Source organism: Gymnodraco acuticeps, unplaced genomic scaffold (assembly GCF_902827175.1).
Source record: "Gymnodraco acuticeps unplaced genomic scaffold, fGymAcu1.1, whole genome shotgun sequence".
In the NCBI taxonomy this organism is placed as follows: Eukaryota; Metazoa; Chordata; class Actinopteri; order Perciformes; family Bathydraconidae; genus Gymnodraco; species Gymnodraco acuticeps.
In genome coordinates, this window is record NW_022990392.1 from 394,267 (window position 1) to 421,247 (window position 26,981).

Here is a 26,981-nt window from a genome sequence, read left to right on the forward strand (position 1 = left end):
ATCTTAAAAATCAAGTAATTTACCTTCTCTTCTGTTTGCACTTTTTCGCCACAGAGGACCTACATCACCAGGGAGATTGTGGCTACAGACGGGGGGAACAGGAGCAGTTATGTGGAGTTGTCTGTCACCATCACCAACGTGAAGAACCAGCCTCCACAGTGGGACAAAGACAGCTACAGCATGGTCATACCCGAAAACACCGTCAGAGACACGCCCATCGTGGTACGTTAGGGTGGGGGTTTATATTTGGTACACATATTGGTGTATTTCCAACACATATTACATATGTGTACCTTTGTGTTGCCTATCCGTCAAATGTGTAGCTTTTACCCTGGTTTAATACGAAACATATCGTATAAATCATCTCCCAAGTCTTGGTTCCATCTTTTGAGCCAACTTCCTTGCAACTCATTATCACAAGTTTTTATTTAATTTTTCAACCATATGGTCTTGTGGTCTTCTTGGGTGAGATCAATCTGAGTGATGAAAGTAAAAAGGTATCCAGGAGGCGTGTGGCGCAGTGGATTGTGCGTTGGTGTTCGGATCAGGGTTCAAACCCCACTGCAGTCAGCATGTCGTTGTGTCCCTGAGACACTTCACCCCAAATTGCTCCTGTGGGGATTGTCCACAGTATTGAGTATGGAAGTCGCTTTGGATAAAAGCGTCTAACAAGTGACATGTAATGTATAAAAAGGGGCAATCAAAAATGCTTTACATGAGATAAAAAATGCAGTAGAGTTATGTTAAACACAATAAAAAAATATGATTTAATCAATTGGAATGAACCTAAACCGATATACTTTAACAATCAGACAATAAAACAGAAATATAATTACAGCTGGCTCCTGAACAGCAATGTGTTTTGCCAAATTCAAAAAAGATAAATCATAGTTGATAAATTATGAATCAAAATAAACAGCAAGCATCCATACTCATGCAGTATATTCACAGTAGATACAAATAGACACATAAATAAGCACAAGAAGAAACAAGTATCCTCCTTACACATCTGATGCACTCTACTACTGAAGTACACACTCTGCAGCCCGCCTTCTGAGAAAAGTGCTTTCATGTACTCACAACTGTAAGCGTGCAATTATGCACACACATGTTTGTACTTTTGATTTTAAATATCAAACGGTAGGTTTCCAGTGACAATGAAAGTTGGCAAACTTTATAATCCCTTAACATCAACAAGCGCTCCGGTCCGGCACCTTTTTTCCGTTGTCTTTTGAGCTTCTTGTAGCATTTTGTATTTGCAGCGCTTTTAGTAAACGCTGCACGTTACTTCAAGTTTGGGAATGTTTTCTAAAAATTGCGCATGTGTTGTTTTATCGTTCTTGAAACTGCAGCGTGTTTATCCAAAGGGAAGTGTTATGGGACGTTGTAGTGTTTTCGCACCTGCCATCCTACAAACTGATACTTAAGTACAATACTTGAGTAAATATACTTGGTTACATTCCACTACTGGTCAATGCTGATCAACAAAAGAGTGTTACTTAGAGACGTTATTGTGTGGAATTTCAAAAGAGCTAATTGTTAAACAACCCCTGCTACAGAAAACACCTCATGTTACCCCTTATTTCTTTTAATAGTTTTCTTTGTTTTTATATTTTATCCCACATTATTAGCACAATGTATCCTGTTCAGTGCATTTGATTATTCATAGTGATAGACATTACTTTCTCACAATCTCTTGAAAAGCAATTAAGCCCTTTCAAGTTGCCATTGAATATTTGTATCCAAGAGATGGAGATGGATTTGAAAAGACAGAGGAGAGCAGTATCCATCTGAAAATGTTAATGTGTCTGTGAGCTGTGCTGCTAAGATGCGAGAGAGTTTGTGGTCCCTGCAGTTCAGCGTATTAATGGAGATGGTATTGTTGATTTGGCTCATATGCACTGATGTAACCTCTTTCAGCGGGTTGTATCAGCTCTACCTTGGAACAATTGGGTTTTTATGGCCCTACATCAGCACATACAGTCATCAGGCATGTTTGCCAATTCCGCCTCCCTGATAGGGCGTCTCATTATTGTAACTGCTGTGCTTTACAGGTTGAATACATACAGCTGGGTCGCCCATAGGCAAGCAGCAGCACGTCGGAGATGGCGTTTTTGATTTTAATTGGGGTGCATTTGGCATCAGCTGTGAATGGCCTTTGTTTAATTTGGGAATAGAGAATGAAGTATATTTCCCTTTGATCCCTCAGAACTTTAGCGGACTGTTGTCTAGTCAGTCTAAAACTGTTTGAATCTTACTCCCTTAATATTTTAGCGTTCATTATCATGGGCTAAACAAGGCTTTTTTCTCTATTGGGCAGATCATTTTCCACTCTTTAAAATGCACACTTCCCTTGAAGCTCAGCAGCAGCTGTCCTCTTAGCAATAGAACCTCCAACTTTTAACATTTACCTTTTTTATTCTCACTTTGTTTCAATAAAATATTCAAGACTCCCAGGATGTGATTTTCCCCAAAAGGTCTAGTATGTAGCACCTCATCTTACTTATACAAATGCCATTTATATATATAGGCACTAGCAGGTAAATGTGACCCCTATAGAGAAGGCATATTCTCACCATCAATTATGCTCCTAAATGTTTAATGTCTCAATAACTTAGTCAACTGCTGTCTTAAATCTGGGTCATAAGCTAACCTTTAGTATGGCAAGTTTAAGAGATTGATGTACATCAGGCAATAGACTTGCTGAAAGGAAAGAGTAAATGAGAGTCTGATGGTGGGGAGGTTTCAGAACCAGTGGTGATCTAACTAAGTACGTTTTCCTCGAGTATTCTACTTAAGTACCATTTTGACTTACTTTACTTAAGTATTTCCATTTTATGCTTCTTTATACTTTTACTCTTTCAGAGCCAAATATTGTACGTTTAACTCCACTCATGTATATGCTAGTGTAAAACATAGGATTATATTATATTATTTAATAGTATGATACTGTGAAAAGTGCCATTCTGCATAGCAAGTACTTTTACTACTGATAAATAAGTACATATAACTGGTAATACTCCTTTACATGTTGGAAAACCCTGGTGGTTATAGTGTCACAATCATAGCTGTAATTCCATTTTTTTATTTATTTGCCTTGGCATTGGGAATTTGACACATTCAAAATCCTGTCAAATTCAAAAGACTGGCCTTGGGGACTCAATTTAAACCTAAAGCAAGGAAAAGATAACTATACAGTATATGTGTAGGTGCATGCCAATATGTTGCATGGACAATCTGTTGCTGACACAGACTTTATATTTTGGTTCTACCTTTTTTTCCGTTTATTGGGTAAAATAACAAACTCCCAAGGAGTCAGAGTGGGTAATGTTGTATCGTGTCATCTGTGAACAACTGGTAGACTTTTCTCTCAGACAAGTACTCTGTGTGGGATAGTAGCTACAAATGTATCCAGAGTTATCACTATTAACCTTGTTTTTTTTTTTAATCAAATAGCTTAGCCTCTTTATGTTCAAGTTTAGAGGAAGCATCCTCACAAGCTACATTTCCCAGGAATTGGTTTTGCTTGTTGTGTCTAGATGGCAATCCTAGATTTACACAACTCTCAGGAGATGGGATAGGTTATGCATTGACTTGTAATCACAAATCAAGGGTTATAATCAAGAACCGACCCCTCCTGCACCCTGAATAAAAAAAGCTAAGGACTGCTAAGGGACTCCACAGCATACACAGACAAAAGCACTATGACACGGAAATCAAATCCTCCGTTTCTCTTCTAAAGGGAAAACAGACACACAACCTTGAGTTTAGCTAATGGAATATTGGCAGAGGGTAAGGCTGGAGAGGAATGTATCCTCAGGGAAAACACACTGTTTGGTTATGCTACAGTGTACACTGTGCATTAGTGTAAGTCAGGTGGCTATCATCAGTAATACGACATATCTCCTAATGCTTTGGCAATATTGTATTTGTGAGACTCACGGAAAGAAAGATACCATCGTCCAATGAAAGAAGTGTGCGTTATTATATGAGGGGCCGTAATTCCGTAATAACCCTAACCCAACGCTGTAAATATTGACAAATAAATCCAGCAAAATGGCACAAAGAAAAACTGGTAGTGGCCTGGCTGGCTGTATAATTTCCGGCCTGACTTATTGTCTCGGTCCGGCCCTGGCTGTACCTGTTCGCTCTGCCATCGCGTGCAGGGTCTGCTAACAAGCGACCAACCGAAAGGTTAATGTTGTTGCACTTCACAAAGGCACGTCACGTCACCTCGCCACGCACCCAATGCTGCCAGTACTGACCATTTATGGAAGTCCAGGTGTTATTTCATCCTAAATAATTGAGACACCGTATCATATTGGAAATGTACCTTTAATCCTCTTCTTTGTATCCAACAGACCATCAAAGCCACCTCCCCTCTTGGGGATCCGAGGGTGACGTATAACTTGGAGGACGGCATGGTCCCAGAGACCAACATGCCAGTTCGCTTCTACCTGACCCCCAACAGAGAGGACGGTTCGGCCTCCATCCTGGTTGCAGAGCCCCTGGACTATGAGACCACCAGACACTTCATGCTGCGAGTCCGGGCCCAGAACGTGGCTGCTGTTCCGCTGGCGGCCTTCACCACGGTCTATATCAATGTCACAGGTGAGACTTTTTACATTGTAATTGCTCTATTAGATTATTTCAATTATGTATTATTATCCCATCTTCCATTGAAATATCTCCTAACATCGTTGTGTTCCTGTGTAAGAGTTTTGCATTTTGTGGGTTCAAGTTTTCACACATGATATGTTTTTAAAATAAATGCTTTTCCATTAAAACATAAAATATAGCACCATTGCTTAATAAGCACTTGCCATTGACAAATGTAGAATGAAATGTGAGATTAAAAGGTTCACTCTGAGGCAAAATACTGCTGTAATGAAAAACAAGTAGATGATATCCTCTCGTAAATGTTGAGTTTAGGTGAAAAAGAAGACAGTGTTATGAAGAAACACAAAAATCATACAAAGACACCCAGTTATTGTGGACATAGAAACTCTAGAGAAAGATCACTTTTGTTAGGGAAAGACAAAACGTGGTTGATTGGATATATCCAATTGCACACTGCAGCAACCAACCAGCACTACTGTATGACTATAACAGGAAATAAGGACAAACTTGGGTGTTTGATGATTTGTTGTTGTTGATGGTTGAGCTATAATCTAACGCTGATTCTCCCGTCATTAACTGTATGTAACTGTGATTTCGGACCAGCATTTCACCCCTTTACATTACACCTATGATTGTCGTTGTGCTTTGTGTTATTATTCAGTGTCACTGTTTTTGCTCTATTTAAACTGCTGCGGTTCTACAACTGAGGCCATGGAGAGCGATCTGAAGGGTCAACAGCATCATGGCACTCTCTCACTTGCAATCTCATTTTCCATTGGAGTCATTCAAATCTTTGATTCCAGAGCCACACAAATCCAAATCATCTGCAGAGGTCACCATCTGTTAGAAGTGAGATGAGTCCAAGATTGAAACATATATGTTTAATCCCACTACCTCCCCTCCTCTGCACAAGAGGGACATCCAAGTCTCGTCGCTCTTTCCAACTCTTTATCGCTCATCTTTGGCTAAACACGAATGCTTTCACCATGGCTCTATCATGTCTGTCGTTATATTATGGTACTTCTAAGTATGCTTACTTTAGTTTTGTGTTACTCTATTTGACTTAAAGGGGACCTATCATGTAAAATGCACTTTCTTATGTCTTTTATACATAAAGATGTGTCCCCGGCAGAGTTGGGTGTAACGCGTTACTGTAATACTATTACTTTTGTCGGTAACGGAGTAGTGTAACGCGCTACTTTTATAATTCAGTAATCACACTACAGTTACTAACATTGCCCCGACACGCGTTACTTCGTTACTTACTAAAATCAGTCATAATCAAACCTCAACAAACACCTGCAAAGAACACATGCTAAGGTGAAGCTAACGCACAGCTATTTGTTGTTTGTTTATATCACGCAGTCTGTTCTTCTTCTCTGTCTTTCGGTTGTTGCCTGTTTTGAATGACGAATACACACTACCGCCGCCTGCTGGTAAGGAGAGTTATTGCCACTCACGCATGCGCAGTTCGTACGTGCTCGGCTGAAGTCTTTGCGGTGTCTGGTTCCAGTGCAACAGATGGCCAACACGCAGGAGAACACGCCGACGCAACAGCGTGAGCAGAGATATACTGCGCAAAATACAGATAGCAGGAGACAGAGGACAGCCATGGTCAGATAGGAAAACATTCAGGATCTGGATCAGTCTTATGCGACAATGGAAACTGAACTAGAGAACATTTGAAACTTTAGCAGTCTGCGTGATCTGCCTGCAGGGAGGGGCGGGCCGGCCCTGCGAGTAAAGTAACGAGTAAAGTAACGAGTAAAGTAACGAGTTACTTTATGTAGAGAGTAACGAAGTAGTGTAATATATTACTTTTTTTTAAAAGTAATATGTAATATGTAATATATCACTTTTTTTTAGTAACGACCCCATCTCTGGTCCCCGGTGTGTCAGGGAACTCACAAAATATCAGAAAATAAAACCCTATCTCTTTTCCTTCATACCCAAATCTCTAAAGACGGGGAACAATGGAGCTGATCCAGATTTGCGTCCGATATGAAGTAATATCGTAAATGTGGACCCACGGCCCTATCAGAAACCTTGCTATCAGAAACAATGCCCGACTGTTTTGGACGTAATATGGTTGGTGTTTACATTAGCAAGCATCGCTAACACTCAGAGCTAACCTGTACTGGAGAGAGTATGTGTACAAAGCAGGAAATAAAAAAAGGAACTCACTTTGTAGTAAACCCGCGAGAGAAGAAGCATTTGAGCTCCATACTGTTTCAGAAATAATCCTTGATGTGATTTGGAACATGATATGGCGTTTCATCACGGCAGCATTTAGCTGAGTATCTGCGGTAGAATTCTGAGCCGGCATTAGCTCCCCCTCCTCTTCTTTCTTTTGTTCAAGCTAAGGACCCCGAATCAGCGTTTCTCTAACAGGGCTGGAATACAGGGATATGAGGGATGTCTTTTATATATTTTTTATATATCTGAGACCCATAATATATGCCTACAAATAGCATGATAGGAGACCTTTAATACTCAGCCCATGGTAACTATATGCCTAAATTGCCGTCATCACTGCTAAATATGGTGGTATTTGCTATTCCCTGACCTTGCTCCTCAAAATAACTCTGCCTACCCTACATGCCCCAGACTCCCATGCATTTAATCCTCTTGCAACTTGTACGCATTCACTCACGCACACACACAAGCAGGCATACCCTATTCCGTTAATTCGGTCTTAATCCAGTGAGAAATAATTTATTCACACCCTCTCCCTTCTCTTGCCTCTCTGTCTCTCGTCTAACTTCCCTTCTCCTCTTTTAATTTGCTCCTCCTCTCGCTTATCAGTCTTAATAAGAAAGCTCTCTGACTCCTCCAGAGGCATTGCAGAGGAAGGGAGGGAGGTCTGTAATGGATTTAAATTCCCATTTAAATTCATAGATTAAGACATTTGCTCAGAAGAAATGGAAGGGAGAAATGGCACATGGAGCAGCATTAGAGCTAATGTATTGCTCTATTTCATTTCTATTAAGTGTTTGGCCCAACATCAACTTTGTTGGAATATGGCTTCTGCTTTTTCAGGCAACTTTAAAGTTCGCATTTTGTCGTCTCGATGGTAATTGGAACGATCAGTTTTATCCCTCCGAATAATGTAACAGCCTCGCTTCTCTCCAATTGTTGTTCACGGAAAAAGAAAAAGAAAATGTTGTGTCATTATTAATCGCCCAATGCCTGTTTTACCCTTTTTCCGATTAAATGCGTTCTGTCTTAGTTCTGTGCTGGGGCTACTTTGGTTCACAGTTCGTTCAACTTTATTTTGTTTGCACTTTTATTGTCATGACACAGTACAGGTACTATGTAATGAAATGGTTTCTCTGCATTTGACCCATCCTAGTGTTAGGAGCAGTTGTAAATCACCTCATGCCACCCTTTACGTCACAGCTTTTTCCAAGACAAAGCAACAACAATAACAACAACATACTTTTCCTTAAAATAACAACAATACAATAAGAACTCCTGGAGTGGTACATTGGTGTTTTATACTATTTCATAATGGCAGAAGCCACTTTAAATTCACTGTCTGACAGTCTCACCAGTAACGTCCCATGATGCATTTCCCCATACATGTATGGGTTTTTCAGTTTGTATTGGCAATGTATGGCAACATAGCACTGTAAATAAAGGATTGAAAAAGTCAATAAACAACATTTCTTGTATTACAGGGATAATGTAAGACTAGCCATTGAATACATTCTGTATAATCAATAACAATCAGCAAAAAAACTCAAAGGAATTTGTGTTATTGTATTGTAGAATGTGATAACAAATGATATGAAGTTCCCTTTCAACCTAGCATATATGTGGGATATAAATGATTCACCATAAATGCAGTTAGTACAGTTATTTTTGCTACCACAATGATAACAAACAGGTTGTCATTAATAGTAACGTAAATAATAAATGTTGTGTTACTTTTATGGCTAATCTTATATAGCCTACGTGTGAGTGATCATGTTCTACGCACTTTGACATCTCGGTTCTGGAAACAGGGTATCCCAACAGGGCTTGCAAAATCATAAGTCAGTTCTCAGAGATACTTTTTAATAAGTGGATTTACAAAAATTAGCCACCATGGTGCTAATACTGATCGTTTATTTATATTTGTATTACACTTCACACAATAGGCAGGTCTTAACAGATTGGATATTGATTTCACTCTATCAACGGCTCCAGGCTTAGAATCTCCAAATCAAACACAGTCCTGGATGCTGATTGGTAATATCATAGAGAACCCTAAAGCTGCCAATATTCACCAACAATAAGAACCTTTATTTTTCTTAAATGTATTTATTGTCTACGTAGTCAACTTTAAGAAGGCTTAAGAAAAGGAAATTAAAATGATTTAAAAGGAAATGTAACCAGAACATAATTGACTAAGTAAGACTAGAAACATCTCCGCATTATGTGGAGGTGTCAAGTACCGATGAAACAAAGTGTGTTTTGTGTTTTTCTCTGCAGTTCTAAATGAATATTCACATGAAGGATGTTTTGTTGGTATTGAAGCTAAAACCATAGAAGTTCAATTTCCTTTTGATTTAAGCAGGAACTTCTAAAAGTGTTCAGTCAGAATCTCTGTCTTGTTACAAAACACAGGGTCAAAAGATCATAAATGTGGGAGAGATCCCAAGCTTGATGGGCTTTAAATGTAATTAACAGGAAAGTCAATTGAATTTGCAATGGAAAGTGCTAAATTGCAATGGAAGTCAATGCAGTACAGCGAGAGAAAAAGGCTCTTTGCAATTGATTTTACCCAGAAACTCGTCCAAAGGCCGACGTGCATTGTGCGGCAAGTGAGTGTTGTATTCACAAAGGCAATAACAGTCGGCAAAAGACACTTATTGAACTGAAATAACCCTTAAAAGATATGCACAAGCTGTGTCAAATGTGGCTAAACAGAGTAAATATAATGCAGAAAACAATACATGTCATTGATTGTGCTCTTGGGATCTTTGAGATATAACAACATCCCTACTGAGCATATTGTTTCTAAGAACTTATCTATTTACTTACCTAAACCATTGGTTGCTAGGATGCTGCTTGGTTGGCGGTTATCACCTGGTGCTTCAGGCAACCTACCAAAAAACCCTATGAATCATTTATGATGTTTCCATCACATTCACAAGACATACAACACAACTAATTGATTGGTATAGTGTTTGTTGTGTTCATAAACGCACTCTTTCCTTCTATCCTCTTTGCTTCTCTAGATGTAAATGACAACGTCCCATTTTTCACTTCCTCCATCTACGAGGCTTCGGTCACTGAAGGGGCGGAATCAGGAACCTTGGTTTTCCAGGTCTCAGCCGCTGATCTCGACTTGGGTCTCAATGGCAAGGTAAAAACACAAAAACAATCATACTGTCTTTAGAGTTGTAATGTTGCTTTTTCATTCAGTAACCTGTTAGTATATTTAATTGTGTCTTCCTCATTCCCCCCACCCTTCCCACAGATCTCCTATTCCCTGCTGGAGGACCGCAGTGGAGACCACCAGTACTTCCGTATTGACCCTGAGCTGGGATTCATCTACTCTCAGACTGTGTTTGACCGCGAGACCAAAAGTTCCTACCTGTTGGAGGTTCAGTCTGTGGACGGCTGGGAGTCAGCTCGGCCTGGCAAACATGGACAACCCAACTCTGGTAAGTTAGGCTCACACTGCACTAGGGCTGTCCCGGATAAACATTTTCGGGCTCCGGATATTCGGTAGTAATCAACAGCGAATATTCGGATATTCGGCGTGCGCCCGCAGAGGCACAAGCTCTTACGTTGATATTGGAGATATCAACGTCACATTTTGCAGCTGCAGTGCTGCCAAATTGAATGGCAGGTTGTGTTTTCTCTGGTGTTCTTGCAGTTTGTCCAGTTAGAGTTAGGAACAGCAATTGTAAAAATCACAAAGTATCAAGGTAAAGCCATTACTGTCCTATGGCAATGTAGTTATTGATTAGAAACAGTACACAGAAGGGAACATGTGGATGTAACTTAGTGAAAACAAAGGAAACATGCAATATTTCCATGACTCTCAATAGGTTTTTACCTTTACCACAAAAAGATGTGACCATGTCTTACTAAAAGAAAATCCACTTCTATAGTACACAATGTCTGCGGACACTTAAACATCAAACCCATGTTTGATGTGTTGAATATCTTAAAAAGCAGCCCGGATTTTCGCCTGATAGACCTGGCTTTCAACTGGCATTCTGCTTCCTTCCAAATGTGTTAGATGATGTTGAGTCAAGGTCTTTTTCACACCAACAATGAAATAGAACTTGTTGTGTCCATGGAAAGGACCTTCAACAAACTCTTGCTACAGAGTTGGAAAATGGTCTTGAATATCATTGGGGACAGAGCCTTCTCAGTGGCAGCTCCAAGGCTCTGGAATTCCCTCCCCCAAGATCTCCGTGACTCTGAGTCCCTCACAGTCTTTCAGTCCTGCCTCAAAACACATATTTTCAACTCTGTCTAGTGTCTACCCATAAGCCCCCCCCCTCTCAATCAACTTCCTCTTGACTGCCTTTTTATTTATTTTTTATTTTACTATACTTACTTGTTTGCCTGTCCTTATTTGTCTATCCTCCCTCATACTGTAAAGCGTCTTTGAGTTGTGAAAAGCGCTATATAAATAAAATGCATTATTATTATTATTGTATGCTGTAGCACCATGTTCATCCTACACCAAACAATTGCCACTGTGCTTTAAGGCATGTAGTGTTCTTCTGACCTAATAAAACCAACCAGATTATTCGAATTAGTGAAGAATGATTCCATCAATCTAGACTAGACATTTGAAGTGCTACAGAGGAGAGTCAAAAAGTCTGTGTCCGATCCCAAAGAGACCAAAACCCAAATGTAAATATATAAGATCAAAGCGTGTTATACAAATATCCTTCTAATCCATCTTTAATGCCAAGTAAGATGCTAAAATACATTCAGGTTATTATTGTCATTTCTGAAGTTTTTCTGTATTACTTTATTGTGTTCTCATTTTCTTCGATTGAAATGATCTACCATGCTGTACCTAAACCATTTCCACCAACAGAGGCAATACTGAAGTATTGATCTCTGTTGCTGATTGGAACAGCATGGCTTATCCACTTATTATTTCATCTTCAAAGTCTACTTGTTGCCATGGTGATGGATGACAAATAGAACTCTATCAAAGTTAGATTTGCAGTTATCTAGCATAATAACATAACATTGACTGATTGTTTTCTGGAATCATAATTACGATTGCTCGATGCCAAGGTGTAAGCAGTGTTCTGTTCTTCCAGCGCTTAGGTTTTTCACCTCTTTTTGTTCTTTTTTTCGAAACACACACCTGCACACACACACACACACACACACACACACACACACACACACACACACACACACACCTGCACACACACAGTCACAGAACACAGAGAAGGTTGGTTCAAAATGCAACAGACAGCTTCTCTTTCTAAACTATCTTTATGTAAGGCTTGGTCCAGGCAAGGCAAGGGAAAACAGAACAGAATTTCTGCTGAACACAAACAAGAATCCAACAAGAGAACTGGATTTAAATACAAGCAGAACTAACAAGGAGATGACTTGCCAGTGTACAGAAGATCAGGTGGTTGCAGGGAACTAAAAATGCCTGGACAAACAATAAAAATAGGCGGGAAAACACACTGAGACAGGAAATAAAAAGACACAGGGGGAGAACACTTTTCAAATGAATCCAGAAAACTAGGATCATGACACATAATGAGCACTGTCTGATCAAGGCCATGTTTTCTTGGATTGAATGGCTAAAACACTTAATGTTAAACAGACCATAACAACAGGTGGGGTCCTAGGGTTCAGGTGGAACCAAAAATACTTTAGGACTATAGGGAGTCAATCAGGGTCTGATTTGCACCTGTCTGAGAATTTGGTATGGCATCAAACACCATCAGAAATGACACTAGGTCAGTTTTAAGAGCTACATGGGAATATGTGGACTAACATTCATCAATAAGCTAACCTAGGTTAGCCACCAAGTTGCTAATACTGATCAATAACAAGGTTTTTCTAAACGTAATTGGACATAGATTTAACCGAAAATACTGAAGCTGCTCTTAAGATCATTATTCACTTAGAATAGAGGAAGAACAGTCATTTATTCCCTATCACCGATAAGATGTTTTTATTAATTCCAATTTGGGAAATGTTTACGTTGCAGCAGCATAAAACACAAAGCATTGCACATAAGAGCACACCTGGGTGTTCTTGGATTGAATAGGCAATACAAAAATAACGTTTTGGCATCACGCATGGTGATCTTAGGTTTGGGTGCCACAAGGAAATTGAAGTCACAAACATTGTACTTAATATTTATGGTACATAATAATAGTTGTATGGGCATATTGGAACTCTACTTAGTCAAATCCATGGCTAGTGTGGCCTACTGCCTCCACCCAACTGCCATTGCTCCTAAGTTGGAAAAAAACTGGTGTGAAAGTACTTTGACAGTTAAACCATAATGAATTTGACAAGCCACATGTGATGTCATTGAAATATTCGTATAACATATTCTACTGCAATGGATTTTCTAAACGAAGCATTATGCATGGCTGTATGCTCGATTGTATTCACCTGTTAGCATTGAACCCATTCATTGGAAGGGCTTTCAAAATGAGTCAAAACAAACCGCAGTCATTAACTTAAGACATTGCAGTTGAAGCAATTACCTTTAATGGAGTTGCTACCAATGCAAATGGAAAATACTCAACCTTAATCAAATGAATGTAAACAAGAATCTCAGCCACCCAGACTGTTATATTCTCTAGTTATTTGAGATATAATGTGTAGTGGCACTTCAAAGAAGAGTTCACCGGTTATTGAACCAAACGCTATCATGGGAACATGTAAACAAATGATTGCAGGAAGGATTTAGATGAAGTTAATATTAGAGCGTTAATCCAGTTTTTATTATGCTGTTATACTGACTGAAAAAGAGGGCAAGCACGGAAAAAAAGAAGACAGCTGCTCTGTAGACTTCATTTAAGGCTCAGAATCTTTATTCAAGGCAGCAATAATCTCTGTTTTCTTCTTGCCGTCTCTTCCCCACATCTGCTCATCTCTCCCTGCTGAATGACCAAAAGCCATCTTTCTCTTTCCGTCTGTCTCCGCCTCGTCTTCAGTCTCTCCATTTCCCTCTCATTTGCTGCCAGATGAAATGCATACATGCTCCAACGGTAGAATAGAGACGCGCGGAGAAGTGAACAGATGTTGAGACAGATGGGTGGATGCAGAGAGAGGTGTTGAATAAACACCAAGACAGACCAGGATCTATTTTTAATAAATATGATCATAGATTATTAACAGATCCTCTCTCTAGGTTTAGCTCACTGGGACATTTGTGGGAGTGTAAACAGAAGTTAAATATTAAGCAGAGCGGAGACTAAGAGACCGCCGTTAAGCTTTGGGAGTTTTTATTTTCTATTTTCTGTGTTATATTAGATGAGGTGGCACGAAGAAGGCTGGATGACAGGAAAATCAACAGATAGTTAACACGAAACCACACAGCATCACAAGTAAATATAATGGCAATTTCTGTCGATTAAAGTGGGAAGTATACTAGTGTGAATGTTACTCAGAAATCTGTTAAGCCTGTGGTGGAAACACATCAGCAACACATCTGGAGGAGCTGTTAAAACCTAACTTTCTTCTTAAAGTGGGCTCAAACACACAAAAGAAAATAAATTATAAGTAAGGTTTGCAAAAGAACGTATTGGGTGTAATACCAAACTATCCCCTCAGTCACTGATGAAATTGAGATTTATTTTCTTCCAAACATCATTAATAATTTATTTTCAAACGATAACATTGATATAAATCTGATTTATTGCCAGACGCTCCTCAAATCAAAGAGGACCTGCTCAGCTTCCTTTTACAACATCCCATCCTGCTCTCAAAGAAGTATTCTCAATGTCAGAAATACTTTTGTCTATTAAATGGTTGCAGTCTGAAAATCTATCTACTATAACTTGCTCCCATGCATGCGCCGGTTTATTATACTGAGTTCTAACTGTAAGGGAACTTCACTGAAATAAAAACTGTCAGAGGATGGTATCGTATCACTTTCAGTTCCCTCTTCTAGAAAAACGTTGTGGTTAGATGCCTAAAATAATGTCTGTGGTAACACTGACTTAAAGAAATGTCACGTCTATTCCATGACTAGGGTTGGGAACCGAAACTCGGTTCCAGATGAGAACCGATAAGAAAATGCCGGGTACCGGGTACCCATACAAAATACACAATTTCGGTTCTGCTTAACGGTTCCTAAACGCGGTAGACCCTGTATTCCAGCGGGTCCGTCTGCGCCGCGGTGCTGCGGTGACCCGGTGGAATACAGGGCGGACCTGGAGAATCACAGAACGGTAAATTTTTTAAAACGGCATCATATAAATTGCGCTGACAGGCGACAGAGGTCCACAGTTGCCCCGCAGCGATGCTCCCCCGCCCTCCCGTAGACATTTCACGAGCTCAGTCACTTCATAAGACCAAAGATAGGTCGCGGTAAACACTCTGAAGTGAGGCTCCACTACACTAAAAAAGAAAAAGAAAAGGCAAAGTGTAATGCCTGTTAATAGCTTGCCACAGGCATAGCTCAGTTAAAATAAAGCACAGCTATTGTGCAATCCATTTGTATTGCATGTATATTTTTTAGTAACAATTTCAGTTAAAGCTTTTAAGAATAAATATATTTTTGTTATCTAAACGTTTGACCTCTTTATTTTACAATTTTGGAATCGAAACGGGGAATCGATAAGAACCGGAATCGATAAGCAGAACCGGAATCGAAATCGGAATCGATAAATTTCAAACGATACCCATCCCTATCCATGACATAAAATGTGTCAGTCAAGACGCACTGGTGAATGTCTGAATGTGTCTTTACGGCGGTTGCTAACAAGCAGCTGAATGAACTACTTCATCCACCGCATTTAGCTTAGCGATGGTGATGTGAAGTCATTAGAAAAACCCTCCTAAGAATCATATCCCTATTATGCACTCTAAGAATCAAATGGGTTATCTCATGAGTAGTTTTATATGGAAATAGTTACTATATATTAATATATTTTAATTTGGATATAGTATTTATGTTACCATTTGCACAATCATGATCAATTGGATTAGTACAAAGATCCATCTTTCAGTTTTTTGTACAGTATTACAGAATAGTTTTTTAACAGATATAAATAATGCCGTTGTTTATCATGTGATCTGTGAAGAGCTTCCAAGTTGTTTTCTGTTTGTAACTAACAACACTTTGATATAGTGACAATAATTAAGTAATTATTCTGAACACCTTTTTTAATTCACAAAACATCACATTACTCAAAAGCTCCAAGGTGCAAACTCTCAAGTGGCATCTAAAAGAAATACTGTACTAGAAAAAAAAGGTGGAAGGCGTGATAATGACTTTGTTTTGTATTAAACCTTGAACAACTGCACTAATTAAGTCACATCACAACAGGCGGCAGGATGTCTAGAGTGGTCACGAAATAACCTTGATAAACACACTTTTACCAAGCCCTTCTGATGTTTACAAGCCGATGTGCGAGGTGTGGTTAGGTGTGTGAGTTCTAGTGGTTGAAGTGTTAAAGCATAAATGAACAGGTAGCATTATCAGATGAGAGGGTGGATCAGGCATGGCTCATGTCTTCTTCCTTCTACCTTTCTCTCCCTCTGACAGATTCCGAGCACGAGCAAAGGTCTGACATCTGCGACTTGTTTTGTTCTAGCTGCGAGGGGCTGCATTAGTTAGCGATCTGTGCCCTGAACTGTGGAGCATCTCTTCCGCCCTGGCTTGAATAATTGATGTCATCTCGAAGCGTGTGTTGCAAATGATGCTCGTTTTGACCCGTATCAAAGGAAGCTTAGTGTGTTAGGTTGTTCAACTACTGAGCCTTACACCGATGCCCCCAGGGCGCTTTGTGCTGTGCTCAGCCTGCAGTCGGAAGCTGAGGGAAAAAAATGTTTAAAAAAAGCTGGATTTAATGGTGAAAAAGACAAGAATAATGGAAGCAGATTTAAAAGAGGTAGACAATGGCTGATGGAAGAAAAAAATAGATTTTATTTTTGTCTACGTGACTTTCCTATCTGTGTATGTGTGTGCATGCTGCTAAAAAATGAATAAATTGTTGCTATCCAATGAAAGATAGACAGATGTTCGTGTTCTTGTTGACAGAATAAGAACAACCTCATGTTTATCCTCTTTTTCTCTCTCACTCTTTCTTATCTATTTTCAGACACAGCGTATGTTCGTGTTTTCATCAGCGACGTGAACGATAACAAGCCAGCGTTCGCACTGGCGTCCTACGAAGTCGATGTGGATGAGGACGCTGACGTAGGCTTCGCCATTCTCACCGTCAGTGCCAATGACGGGGATGAAGGTGGGTGGCATGGATAATGTGTGTATTTATGTGTGAAGGAGGCGGTGTAGATACAAAAGGGAGAGTTTATAGGAGCACATTTACTAAAGCACACTGCCTAAGTGTTTCTTTTTCCCTTCACTCGAGAAAAAGCCTTTCACTTTACTGCTTTTGTTCGATCCCTTTCATTCTGATGAGGGGAAAAAAAGCTGTTTACAACAAGTATGTCGTGAAAATGACAGCAATATGTCAGTCTAACCCGACGCGGTAGAAGGATCCTTTCAATGTAACCGTTTGATATTGAGAAATAAGTTCTCAAGGGCTGAAATGTGCACTTTATACTATCTTCAGACGTGGAGACATGGGTTTTTCAATATGTTTCCAACTTCCATGGCTTAATGGCAATATTTCTATTACCCAGCAGTTGGAAAATGTAGTGCACATATATGTTTTGTTTGAGATTCCATGAGTTCACTGTGGCAGAGCATAATATAGAAGTAAAGTGTCAATAACTACAACATCATCTCTCTAATAACATGGTGCAGAAAGGAGGGCTAAAACCCGGGAAATTAGTTAGCATTTTAGCACCACGGTTTGCCTGACGTAGAGTTTTTGGTTGGATGCCAGAAATAAGATCTGATTCACACAAGCTTGAGAGATTTGGTTCTAAGACATGAATCCGTCAGTAAATACCCCACGTTTTTGAAGCTTTTCAAAATGTATATGTTGCTAATAAGTGGCTACATTTGACCACTAAATGTCACCAAGCCAAACATTAGCCGTCTTTAGCTTAGCGGTTATGATATGTGTCAGCCTGACATTTGCTTTCCAGTTCTATTGAACTACAATACAAGTTGTGTTTAATATGAGTAGATTATCCTGCTCAACAAAACATGTTGGTATCACAAACGTGACAGAGCTTATCTTCTGCAATATTCTAAAATCCTATAGAGAATTCACATTGGCTTTTTGTCAAAGGAGCCCTTGGGGTGATAACTTCAAGGTCTGCCTACAAAAATACGTTATCACTGCACCATTCTATTGTAAGTGTGCACATGATATTCCTATTGTCAAGACACTCCATTCACTATTTCCTGAAAAGCGCTTTGAACAAACCAAATAGGAATTAACATTTTAACATCAGGTATAATTTAGTAATAACATATTTTTCCAACATTTAGCCCTGTATATTTGTAATATGAACGCTGTTTTTTTTGCAATTGCATTTCAATAAGCTCCTATTGTGACCACATATTTTCATTAGGCCGTTTTATAGCCTATTTCATTCAAAAAACACACACAAGAACATTAGATAACAACATTTGGAGAACTTTTAACATGAAATTGAGATACAAACAAGTACAACAAATATGATTAGAGAATGGTGAATGACAAATGGTCTTCTTCAGTGATTCTTTGCTGATTCTTAAGAATTATAATTTTGAGTCTTAATTTCTCTTTCTACAGCTCAATTTTGTCATGTTCCGCTCTCAGTTGTGCGGTCTCCACCTCCACATGAACGATCTCTTTCTCCACCAGTTCACGCTGTAGCTCTGTAAAATCCCTCTTTCTTTTTCGGGGTGTGGGCGTCATTTTTCTCTTCTTTTTTTTTTCCATTATCCTTGACTTCGTTATCCAAGTCTTAGCTTGCTCTGAATGGAGGAGTTTGAGTGTTAAATTATGTAGACGTGTGTTGCTTGGCAACAATTACTGTTTCGCGTGTATTCACATGGACGCGCATCTTAAGACCAGACGCAGCTACGACCGAGACTAGTCAGGCTTGGTGCACTCAAATTCAAATCACTAAGTCGGACGTAGCTAAGCCCGACGTTAGAGTTAAGACCTACTTTTTTACGCCCAGCTGGTGCACTCCACTCCTGAGGACTGAATAGATTCTCTCAAAGCCTTGCACTACCTTAAACTTTCAAAAGGCATCTAGTAACTCGGTAGAGTTATTTTCAGAATATGACTAGTACTTATAGATGAACAACAACATCAAAAGGGAAATAGCTCATTGTTAGTGACTGGGGCTAGAGGGGTTTCTACAGCAGACAACGAGAACAGAAAATGTCCCCACTTCATCAGACTAGAGAACATTTGGGGAAGTAGGTGGCTCTTTATTTAGCTGTCAAAACTCCTAGCCACTCTTCTTGTCTCTACCTGCTCCTAATACAACTATATTTTCGTCTAGATACTGCACATGAGGCATGTGTAGGCTCCGGTCTTAAAATCCCCACAATGCTTTGCGCACGGACCAATTTCCCCAAATCTGTGGCAGAAAATGTAAATATGACGCACACCTGCACACTTGCTCGCCTGTTCCACTCTTCGTTTTCCGAATGCCAGGAAGTATTCTTGCCTCGCTTCTGAAGCAAGTGACTCGGAAGACATGTGCTACCAAGCAAGCGTACTCGACATTGAGAAACACCCAATGTGCTGAATGCATTTATTGTCCTCGTAAAAAGTATGCACAGCCAATTTTCTTCATTGTTCACATCCAGTTTTACTACAGTAGTCTTATTTTTCCTCTGCATTTGTTGGTGTGTTATGGCAGCCACCTGTCGTCAGTAGAATAGTGTGTAAGCCATAATCAGGAATATGTATTGCATTGCACGCTTGCATGATCATGCCCTGGCACTTGTACGAAAACAAACAAAATAGGATTATATTCATAAAAAAATAGCTCAAAAGGATAAAGTTGGGACATGGAATAATTAAGCTTTAATATCGGAAATCATATTAGAATAGAAAAGGAAATGTACAGAAAAACCCAGACTGTAATATAACATGGTTTCCATCTAGCCCAAGATCTGCAAACAGGTATTTTCACTTTTGAATTTCAGATGTCGTTCTTTGTTTTGTTTGGTTGGTTTACTTTGTGTTTCTTAGTTATTCTCTGGAATGAGTTGGATGGACATGGACACAATAAACTACACATAGCATTAGTATTTGAAAATGTATTCTTCTGTTTGTATTTACATAGTATGTGGTTTTATATCGTTCAATAGAACCCTTCTATTTAAAAGGTCATGGCTTTGCTGTCAATCACTGCTAACAAACAGGAAGTCGAGCATAGTTGATCACAAGTAACTGCCAGGGCAATACGACTTTGTCTCTATTTTTATAGATGATACGACTACATTTGGATTGCAAATACGCCCCAGTTTTATATAGGAATTTCTTGGGAGGGAGAAAAACATCTGGCTTGTTTGAAAGAGACGGCGAATAACATCAGAGAACACGTCAATATGTCACAACATCTTAAACGTTGTCTACATGTGTCCGTTGATGATTGGCTTTGTAAGTCATTGTTTCAGCCAGACTCTCTTTGCTCACTTACACTTTTTCTTTGTTTTAGTATAAATAAAACATATTGAATACAAAAGCAGATCCAAGTTCCTGGTGCGAAGTACAGTTCAAGTGACGATTCAGCAGCATATGCTTCTGGTGCATCTGGTATTACAGCAAAGCATAAAAGTGTGAGGGATCAAACAAGCTGCTGGATGAGTTCTAGTTTTACCATCCAGGTGCTTTAGTCATTGTTCATCCTTAACTTTAATAACTGCACCTTTAGTTCAAGCACTTTCCCTCACACCATCAGACTACTTCGTACCTTTTATGTTGGATCAAAATGACATCTTGTGTGTCTGTTATGGTTCACCTGTGAATATTGTACTTCCCCGCTGTGAAACAAAACCTCTGTGTAAAACAGGAGAGGGAAATTAGAGGTCAGTGTCAGATTGAAAATACACACTTGTCCTCTTCATTCATACCAATTGATGTCCCCCGAAGGACCCTAGGATTGGTTATCAAGCATCGACTGTCCAAACTAATTATGCCTGTAAGCAAGTTGTTGAGAATCCTGTTTGAAAGCCAGAGCCAGTCGATATCGGTGCTCATAAAGGTCTCATTATCTTCCATTTTATGTCCAGGATCTCAGAGAAATAATCTTTAAAGTTCTGCTCACCTCACTTTACCCCTGATTGACGTAACTAAGTACTCAGTGCTGATACCAGCAACTGGAAGTTTTTGCTTGGCACAGCAGTCAGTATCCATTTCTACGGTGGCCCTGAAGTGCAAGACACTACAGCATTTCAGAAAACGCCACAGCATTTCACAAAACACCACAGCATTTCAGAAAACACCACAGCATTTCACAAAACACTACAGCATTTCACAAAACACTACAGCATTTCAGAAAACGCCACAGCATTTCAGAAACGCCACAGCATTTCACAAAACACTACAGCATTTCACAAAACACTACAGCATTTCACAAAACACTACAGCATTTCACAAAACACTACAGCATTTCACAAAACACTACAGCATTTCAGAAAACACTACAGCATTTCAGAAAACACCACAGCATTTCACAAAACACTACAGCATTTCAGAAAACACTACAGCATTTCAGAAAACACCACAGCATTTCAGAAAACACTACAGCATTTCACAAAACACTACAGCATTTCACAAAACACCACAGCATTTCAGAAAACACTACAGCATTTCACAAAACACTACAGCATTTCAGAAAACACCACAGCATTTCAGAAAACACTACAGCATTTCACAAAACACTACAGCATTTCAGAAAACACCACAGCATTTCACAAAACACTACAGCATTTCACAAAACACTACAGCATTTCAGAAAACACTACAGCATTTCACAAAACACTACAGCATTTCAGAAAACACCACAGCATTTCACAAAACACTACAGCATTTCACAAAACGCCACAGCATTTCAGAAAACACTACAGCATTTCAGAAAACGCCACAGCATTTCACAAAACACTACAGCATTTCACAAAACGCCACAGCATTTCAGAAAACGCCACAGCATTTCACAAAACACTACAGCATTTCAGAAAACACTACAGCATTTCACAAAACACTACAGCATTTCACAAAACACTACAGCATTTCAGAAAACACCACAGCATTTCACAAAACACTACAGCATTTCAGAAAACGCCACAGCATTTCACAAAACACTACAGCATTTCACAAAACACTACAGCATTTCAGAAAACACTACAGCATTTCACAAAACACTACAGCATTTCACAAAACACTACAGCATTTCAGAAAACACTACAGCATTTCAGAAAACACCACAGCATTTCACAAAACACTACAGCATTTCAGAAAACACTACAGCATTTCAGAAAACGCCACAGCATTTCACAAAACACCACAGCATTTCACAAAACGCCACAGCATTTCACAAAACACTACAGCATTTCACAAAACACTACAGCATTTCACAAAACGCCACAGCATTTCACAAAACGCCACAGCATTTCACAAAACACTATAGCATTTCACAAAACGCTACAGCATTTCAGAAAACACTACAGCATTTCACAAAACACTACAGCATTTCACAAAACACTACAGCATTTCAGAAAACACTACAGCATTTCACAAAACACTACAGCATTTCACAAAACACTACAGCATTTCAGAAAACACCACAGCATTTCAGAAAACGCTGCCAGTCAAGAAATGACGCTTCGTGATTGGTCAACACCCAACAGCGAAATATGTCCCAACACATCAGCCGTTAGCACACACTCAGAGCTCACAGCTCCTCATATCTGTTCAGAAACTGGACACAAGTTAAACAAGTACAAACCACAGACTGTCTGTGTCATGGCGAATACAGTCGCTGCTTTATTTATGTCTGTATGACGTTGTTGTGAGTGTGGACGGAGCAGCTACAGGTTAGTTTAGCCTGATGGATCCGATTCCATTCAGAAAGCACGCATTTTAAAAGCTTTTCGCCTGCCGTCTTATCTGCAGACTTGTCAAAGCGTTAATTCATGGTTTTTACTAACCGTTATCAGTATGTAGTTACTTCGGCATCACTTTGAAACGTGTATTACAATTAAATCACGGTCAAATATGTTCATTTTGTTGTAGTTGGTATCTCCCATAGGATTTACTTGGAGATACGCCCCGCCCCCTCTCAGCGCCTCTTGTTTGAATGACAGGAGCAAACACAGCTGACAGCCGCGGTGAAACTCGAGCGATTAGAGCGATGCGAATATTGGGTGGTCTACCATAGTATTTACATGGAGATAAGCCCCTTAAAAACCATGAATTAATAAAGCATTAATTCTGTGTTTACTCCTGTCATTCAAACAAGACGCTGGAGAGGGGGCGGGCCGTATCTCCATGTAAATCCTATTGGAATCGGATCGATCAGGCTAACCTGTAGCTGCTCCGTCCACACTCACAACAACGTCATACAGACACAAATAAAGCAGCGACTGTATTCACCATGACATAGACAGTCTGTGTTTTGTATATGTTTAACTTTTGTCCAGTTTCTGAACAGATATGAGGAGCTGTGAGCTCTGAGTGTGTGCTAACAGCTAACGGCTGATGTGTTGGGCCAATCACGAAGCGTCATTTATTGACTGGCAGCAAAAACAACCAATCACAGCAGTGCTTCTATGGCTGGCTCTATCCAATCACAAACAAGAAGTGTTCTCCCTAAGGAATACCCTTTCCGTCCAATGTGAAATGCTGTGGTGTTTTGTGAAATGCTGTGGCGTTTTGTGAAATGCTGTGGTGTCTTGCACTTCAGGGCCACCGTACATTTCACTTTTTTTTCAGATGCTATGAGAATTACACAGTTTATTTTTCATCTTATTTGTGCAACTTAGTGTAATTCTTTTTGTGAATACGCCCCTGAGAGTTTCTGGCCTTGGTGTCACAGCTATACACACGCAAAGGGCCAAACGTGGTGAGTGTGAAGGAGATCACTTTGTCAGGGAAATGGTCATAGTAATGAGAACAGGGAGAAGGATACATTGTGTCTGTTAAGATAAAGGGAATAGGGAAGGGATTATCTCTTATATTATCTTGCCTTTATCATAGTAGAGTGCAGAAGCCCGCAGTGTGACTCAAAATGTCGCTGTGATAAATATACAGCTCCACTCACACATACAGAGATCTATCTGTTTACTGATTTATGTGAGTGTGAGAACCAGCGGCAAGCCAAGGCCATTTTATTTATATAGCACTTTTCAGCAGAAGCAAAGGTAATGAAATAAATAAAATAAATAAACACAGCAGGTACAGCATACACGACTAAAAAGGCATACTGTAGTGCAGCTCAATTAAAAGCAGGGGAAAATAGGTGCGTTTTTAGTCGGGATTTAAAAATAGGAAGTGTTTCGGCGGCGGTAGTCCGGAAAAAGGGTTATCACCACCGACTGAGAGACGGGGCTGTGTGCGTGTTTGATTGTTCTATTTGTGGTGCACATCGGGGGTTAAATTGATGGAAGATGGGAGGGGAGGGGAAGTAATGAGGACGATACAAAGCTTCATATCACCTAGTATGGCGGTAGCATATATGATGCATACATTAACTGCACAGTAGTCCATGTAACATTGTGTACACTCAAGATTTGATGGCTATGTGAATCTAATGTATAAACAGACCGAAGATTAACTTTGCATTCATAACATGTAATCCTATCAGTAAAGCTTCTCTATATATTACATATGATCTTGCTTTTTTGCAAGCCCTAACTCATTCTCACATCCTCAAGGTATTTCAGATGGTTGAGGACAGCAGCTGTCAACTTAGACCAGCCGTTCTCAAAGTGTGTAATTGAAACATAAGATGAACTATGTTTTTGGTGGAATCTTTTTCACATTGGAACTGTCAACACACATTGGAACTGTCAACACACATTGGAACTGTCAACACACATTGGAACTGTCAACACACATTTCAGCAGAGCAGGCTGGACCCAGTTGCAAGACAGAGAAGCACTTGTATTCCAGGTTATCCAGGCATGGCAAGGCAGAACAGAACAGAACATAACTTTACCAACAATGAAATACAAGGATCTGACAAACTCAAACACTACATAAAGAACTAACCACAAAAACAAGACACTGCTGGGGAGGGCAGGCAAAAACACAGGGGCAGCAGATAGAAATGATCAGACAATCACACAGGAGGGAAAACACAAAGACAGGAAGTAAATACAGAGCTAACACAGGGGGGACACTAAAACAGGAAACACAGGTCATGACAAAATCATTCCACAATAGTACAGGTGTTTATTCAGACATGTACTCCGTAAGCTTACAAAATGCAATTGTTACCTAATTAAAAACAGTAACTTAATTGTTGTATTGTATTTTGAATACAGTTTGTATTTTCCTCATTGCCTTGCCTGTCGGGGGTAAATTAAAGCATATATCTCTTTATTTTTCTTTTATAAAGTTTGCTGTTAAGATGCCGTAACATTTGGGTCCCTGACCAAAAAATTGAAATTGGTTGACTCAGGGGAGGGCTACTTTCCCTTTAGGCAATGCTTTCTACCCTCCCGCTTTTACTAATTTGCTTTTCTGCTTCATTGTCAGTATCAATTGTCCTTAAAAAAACTGAAATTTGACATACATTAATCGAAAGGGTGAAATGACAGAAAAAGTGTGAGAAACCACTGACTCACAGAAGTTTCAATTGATGCAATGGCTCTGCTAAAAGACGCCCACGCCCAGTGGCGGACTGGCCATCGGGCCGGTATTGAAGTGGGCCGGTCTGACGATGTGGGCCGGTCGGATAAGTCACTAGCACCCCCCGTCGACAATTTACTAGCGGTATTTACTTGCGGTACCAAGGTGGGCCAGTCCTGCCCATGCCTACCCTGTGATAGCAGCTGTTGATTGGTTTGGTACATTCCAATCACTCCTCACTTTGAAAAAAACAATTGTGCAGTGATGATGAAACCCTATTGGATTTTAGGTAAATTACAGCAAATAGGCTTTTTGGCAATCACATGTTTATGATACATTTTGTTCAGCAGTATAATCTCTACATTAACACCACTTTAGGATTTTTGAAGTTTACACGCACAAATAAAATGCAAGCGTTAGGCTTCAAACAAACTACATCACGGTCACATGGCTGCTCATTATCAGCGCTAAGCTAAAGGCGGCTATCGTTCGGCGTGATGATGTTTAGTAGTTTCATTTAGTTACTTGTTAGCAACTGCCGTTTTTATGACACTTAGAAGTGTCAGACATTCATGAATGGAGTATTTGCTGAAATATTTTAACTTCAAATAAACGGAAGAATCCAGAAGTGGTAAAAGTCTTTCCGGGTTTTGGACTCATTGTATCACTTTATATCACCCACATTTTTGGCTTATGAAAGTTTAATAAAAAGGGAAGGAAAGATCTTGTGTGCTTAGGGAACCGCTGCTCTTAAGGCCGGATAAATAAATAAAAATGTATATTTGCTACTCCTTGTGTTCTATATGATTCACATATAAATACATTTCATAACAAAATAGTGAATCCATGTAGGCAGTGTAGCGACAGTCTCCTCTCTTTCTCAGACTGTTGTTTCTCAGGATCACATTTTCTGTTGGCTTATGTCAGTGGTTCTCAAACTTTTTCTGTCAGGCCCCCCCTTTGGAGAAAAAAAAAGGTTGGGCCCCCCCAACACAAATAGTCAGGCTCAGTGGCGGCGCCAGAGATTTATTTTGGGGGTGCTGTGGGGTAGCTTGACGTTTCATAGAGGGTGCTCAAACATTTAGGGTTTCCCATTATTGTACCGGTCGCTACAGTTTAATTTTCTACTGCAACAATCCCCACGCATACACACAGTGTACCCGCAACTGTTACAATGAAGGCTCAATAATCAGCTCACGGCATATAGGTGTAAGCAGGGGTAAAGTGCTATTTTCATAGGTGGTGTATGGACCTAACATAGGGGGGTCCGGGGGCATGCTCCCCTGGGAAGATATTTTTTTTCAATCTTGAAGTTAAAAGCATTAATCTGGTGCACTTTGAGAGCAAAATGAAGAGATCTCGATACCTCTCTCAACACCCATATGAAACAGAACTGGAAACAGATTTTCTATTTCTTTATAGATATTTTACAAATCACTCCCCTTTTAAACTGTATTCTTGTTTTACTGT

General features: G+C 39.7%; 1 protein-coding gene across 1 annotated transcript in view; it reads left to right on the forward strand.

Annotated features, from left to right (window-relative positions):
- Positions 1-26,981, forward strand: part of LOC117551614 (neural-cadherin-like) — a 508,256-nt gene that overhangs the window by 259,684 nt on the left and 221,591 nt on the right. The window contains exons 12-16 of the mRNA XM_034224543.1: positions 55-222; positions 4,362-4,611; positions 9,846-9,973; positions 10,088-10,274; positions 16,896-17,039. Of these exons, the coding sequence (XP_034080434.1) occupies positions 55-222; positions 4,362-4,611; positions 9,846-9,973; positions 10,088-10,274; positions 16,896-17,039 (877 nt within the window). The remainder of the gene's footprint in view (positions 1-54; positions 223-4,361; positions 4,612-9,845; positions 9,974-10,087; positions 10,275-16,895; positions 17,040-26,981) is intronic.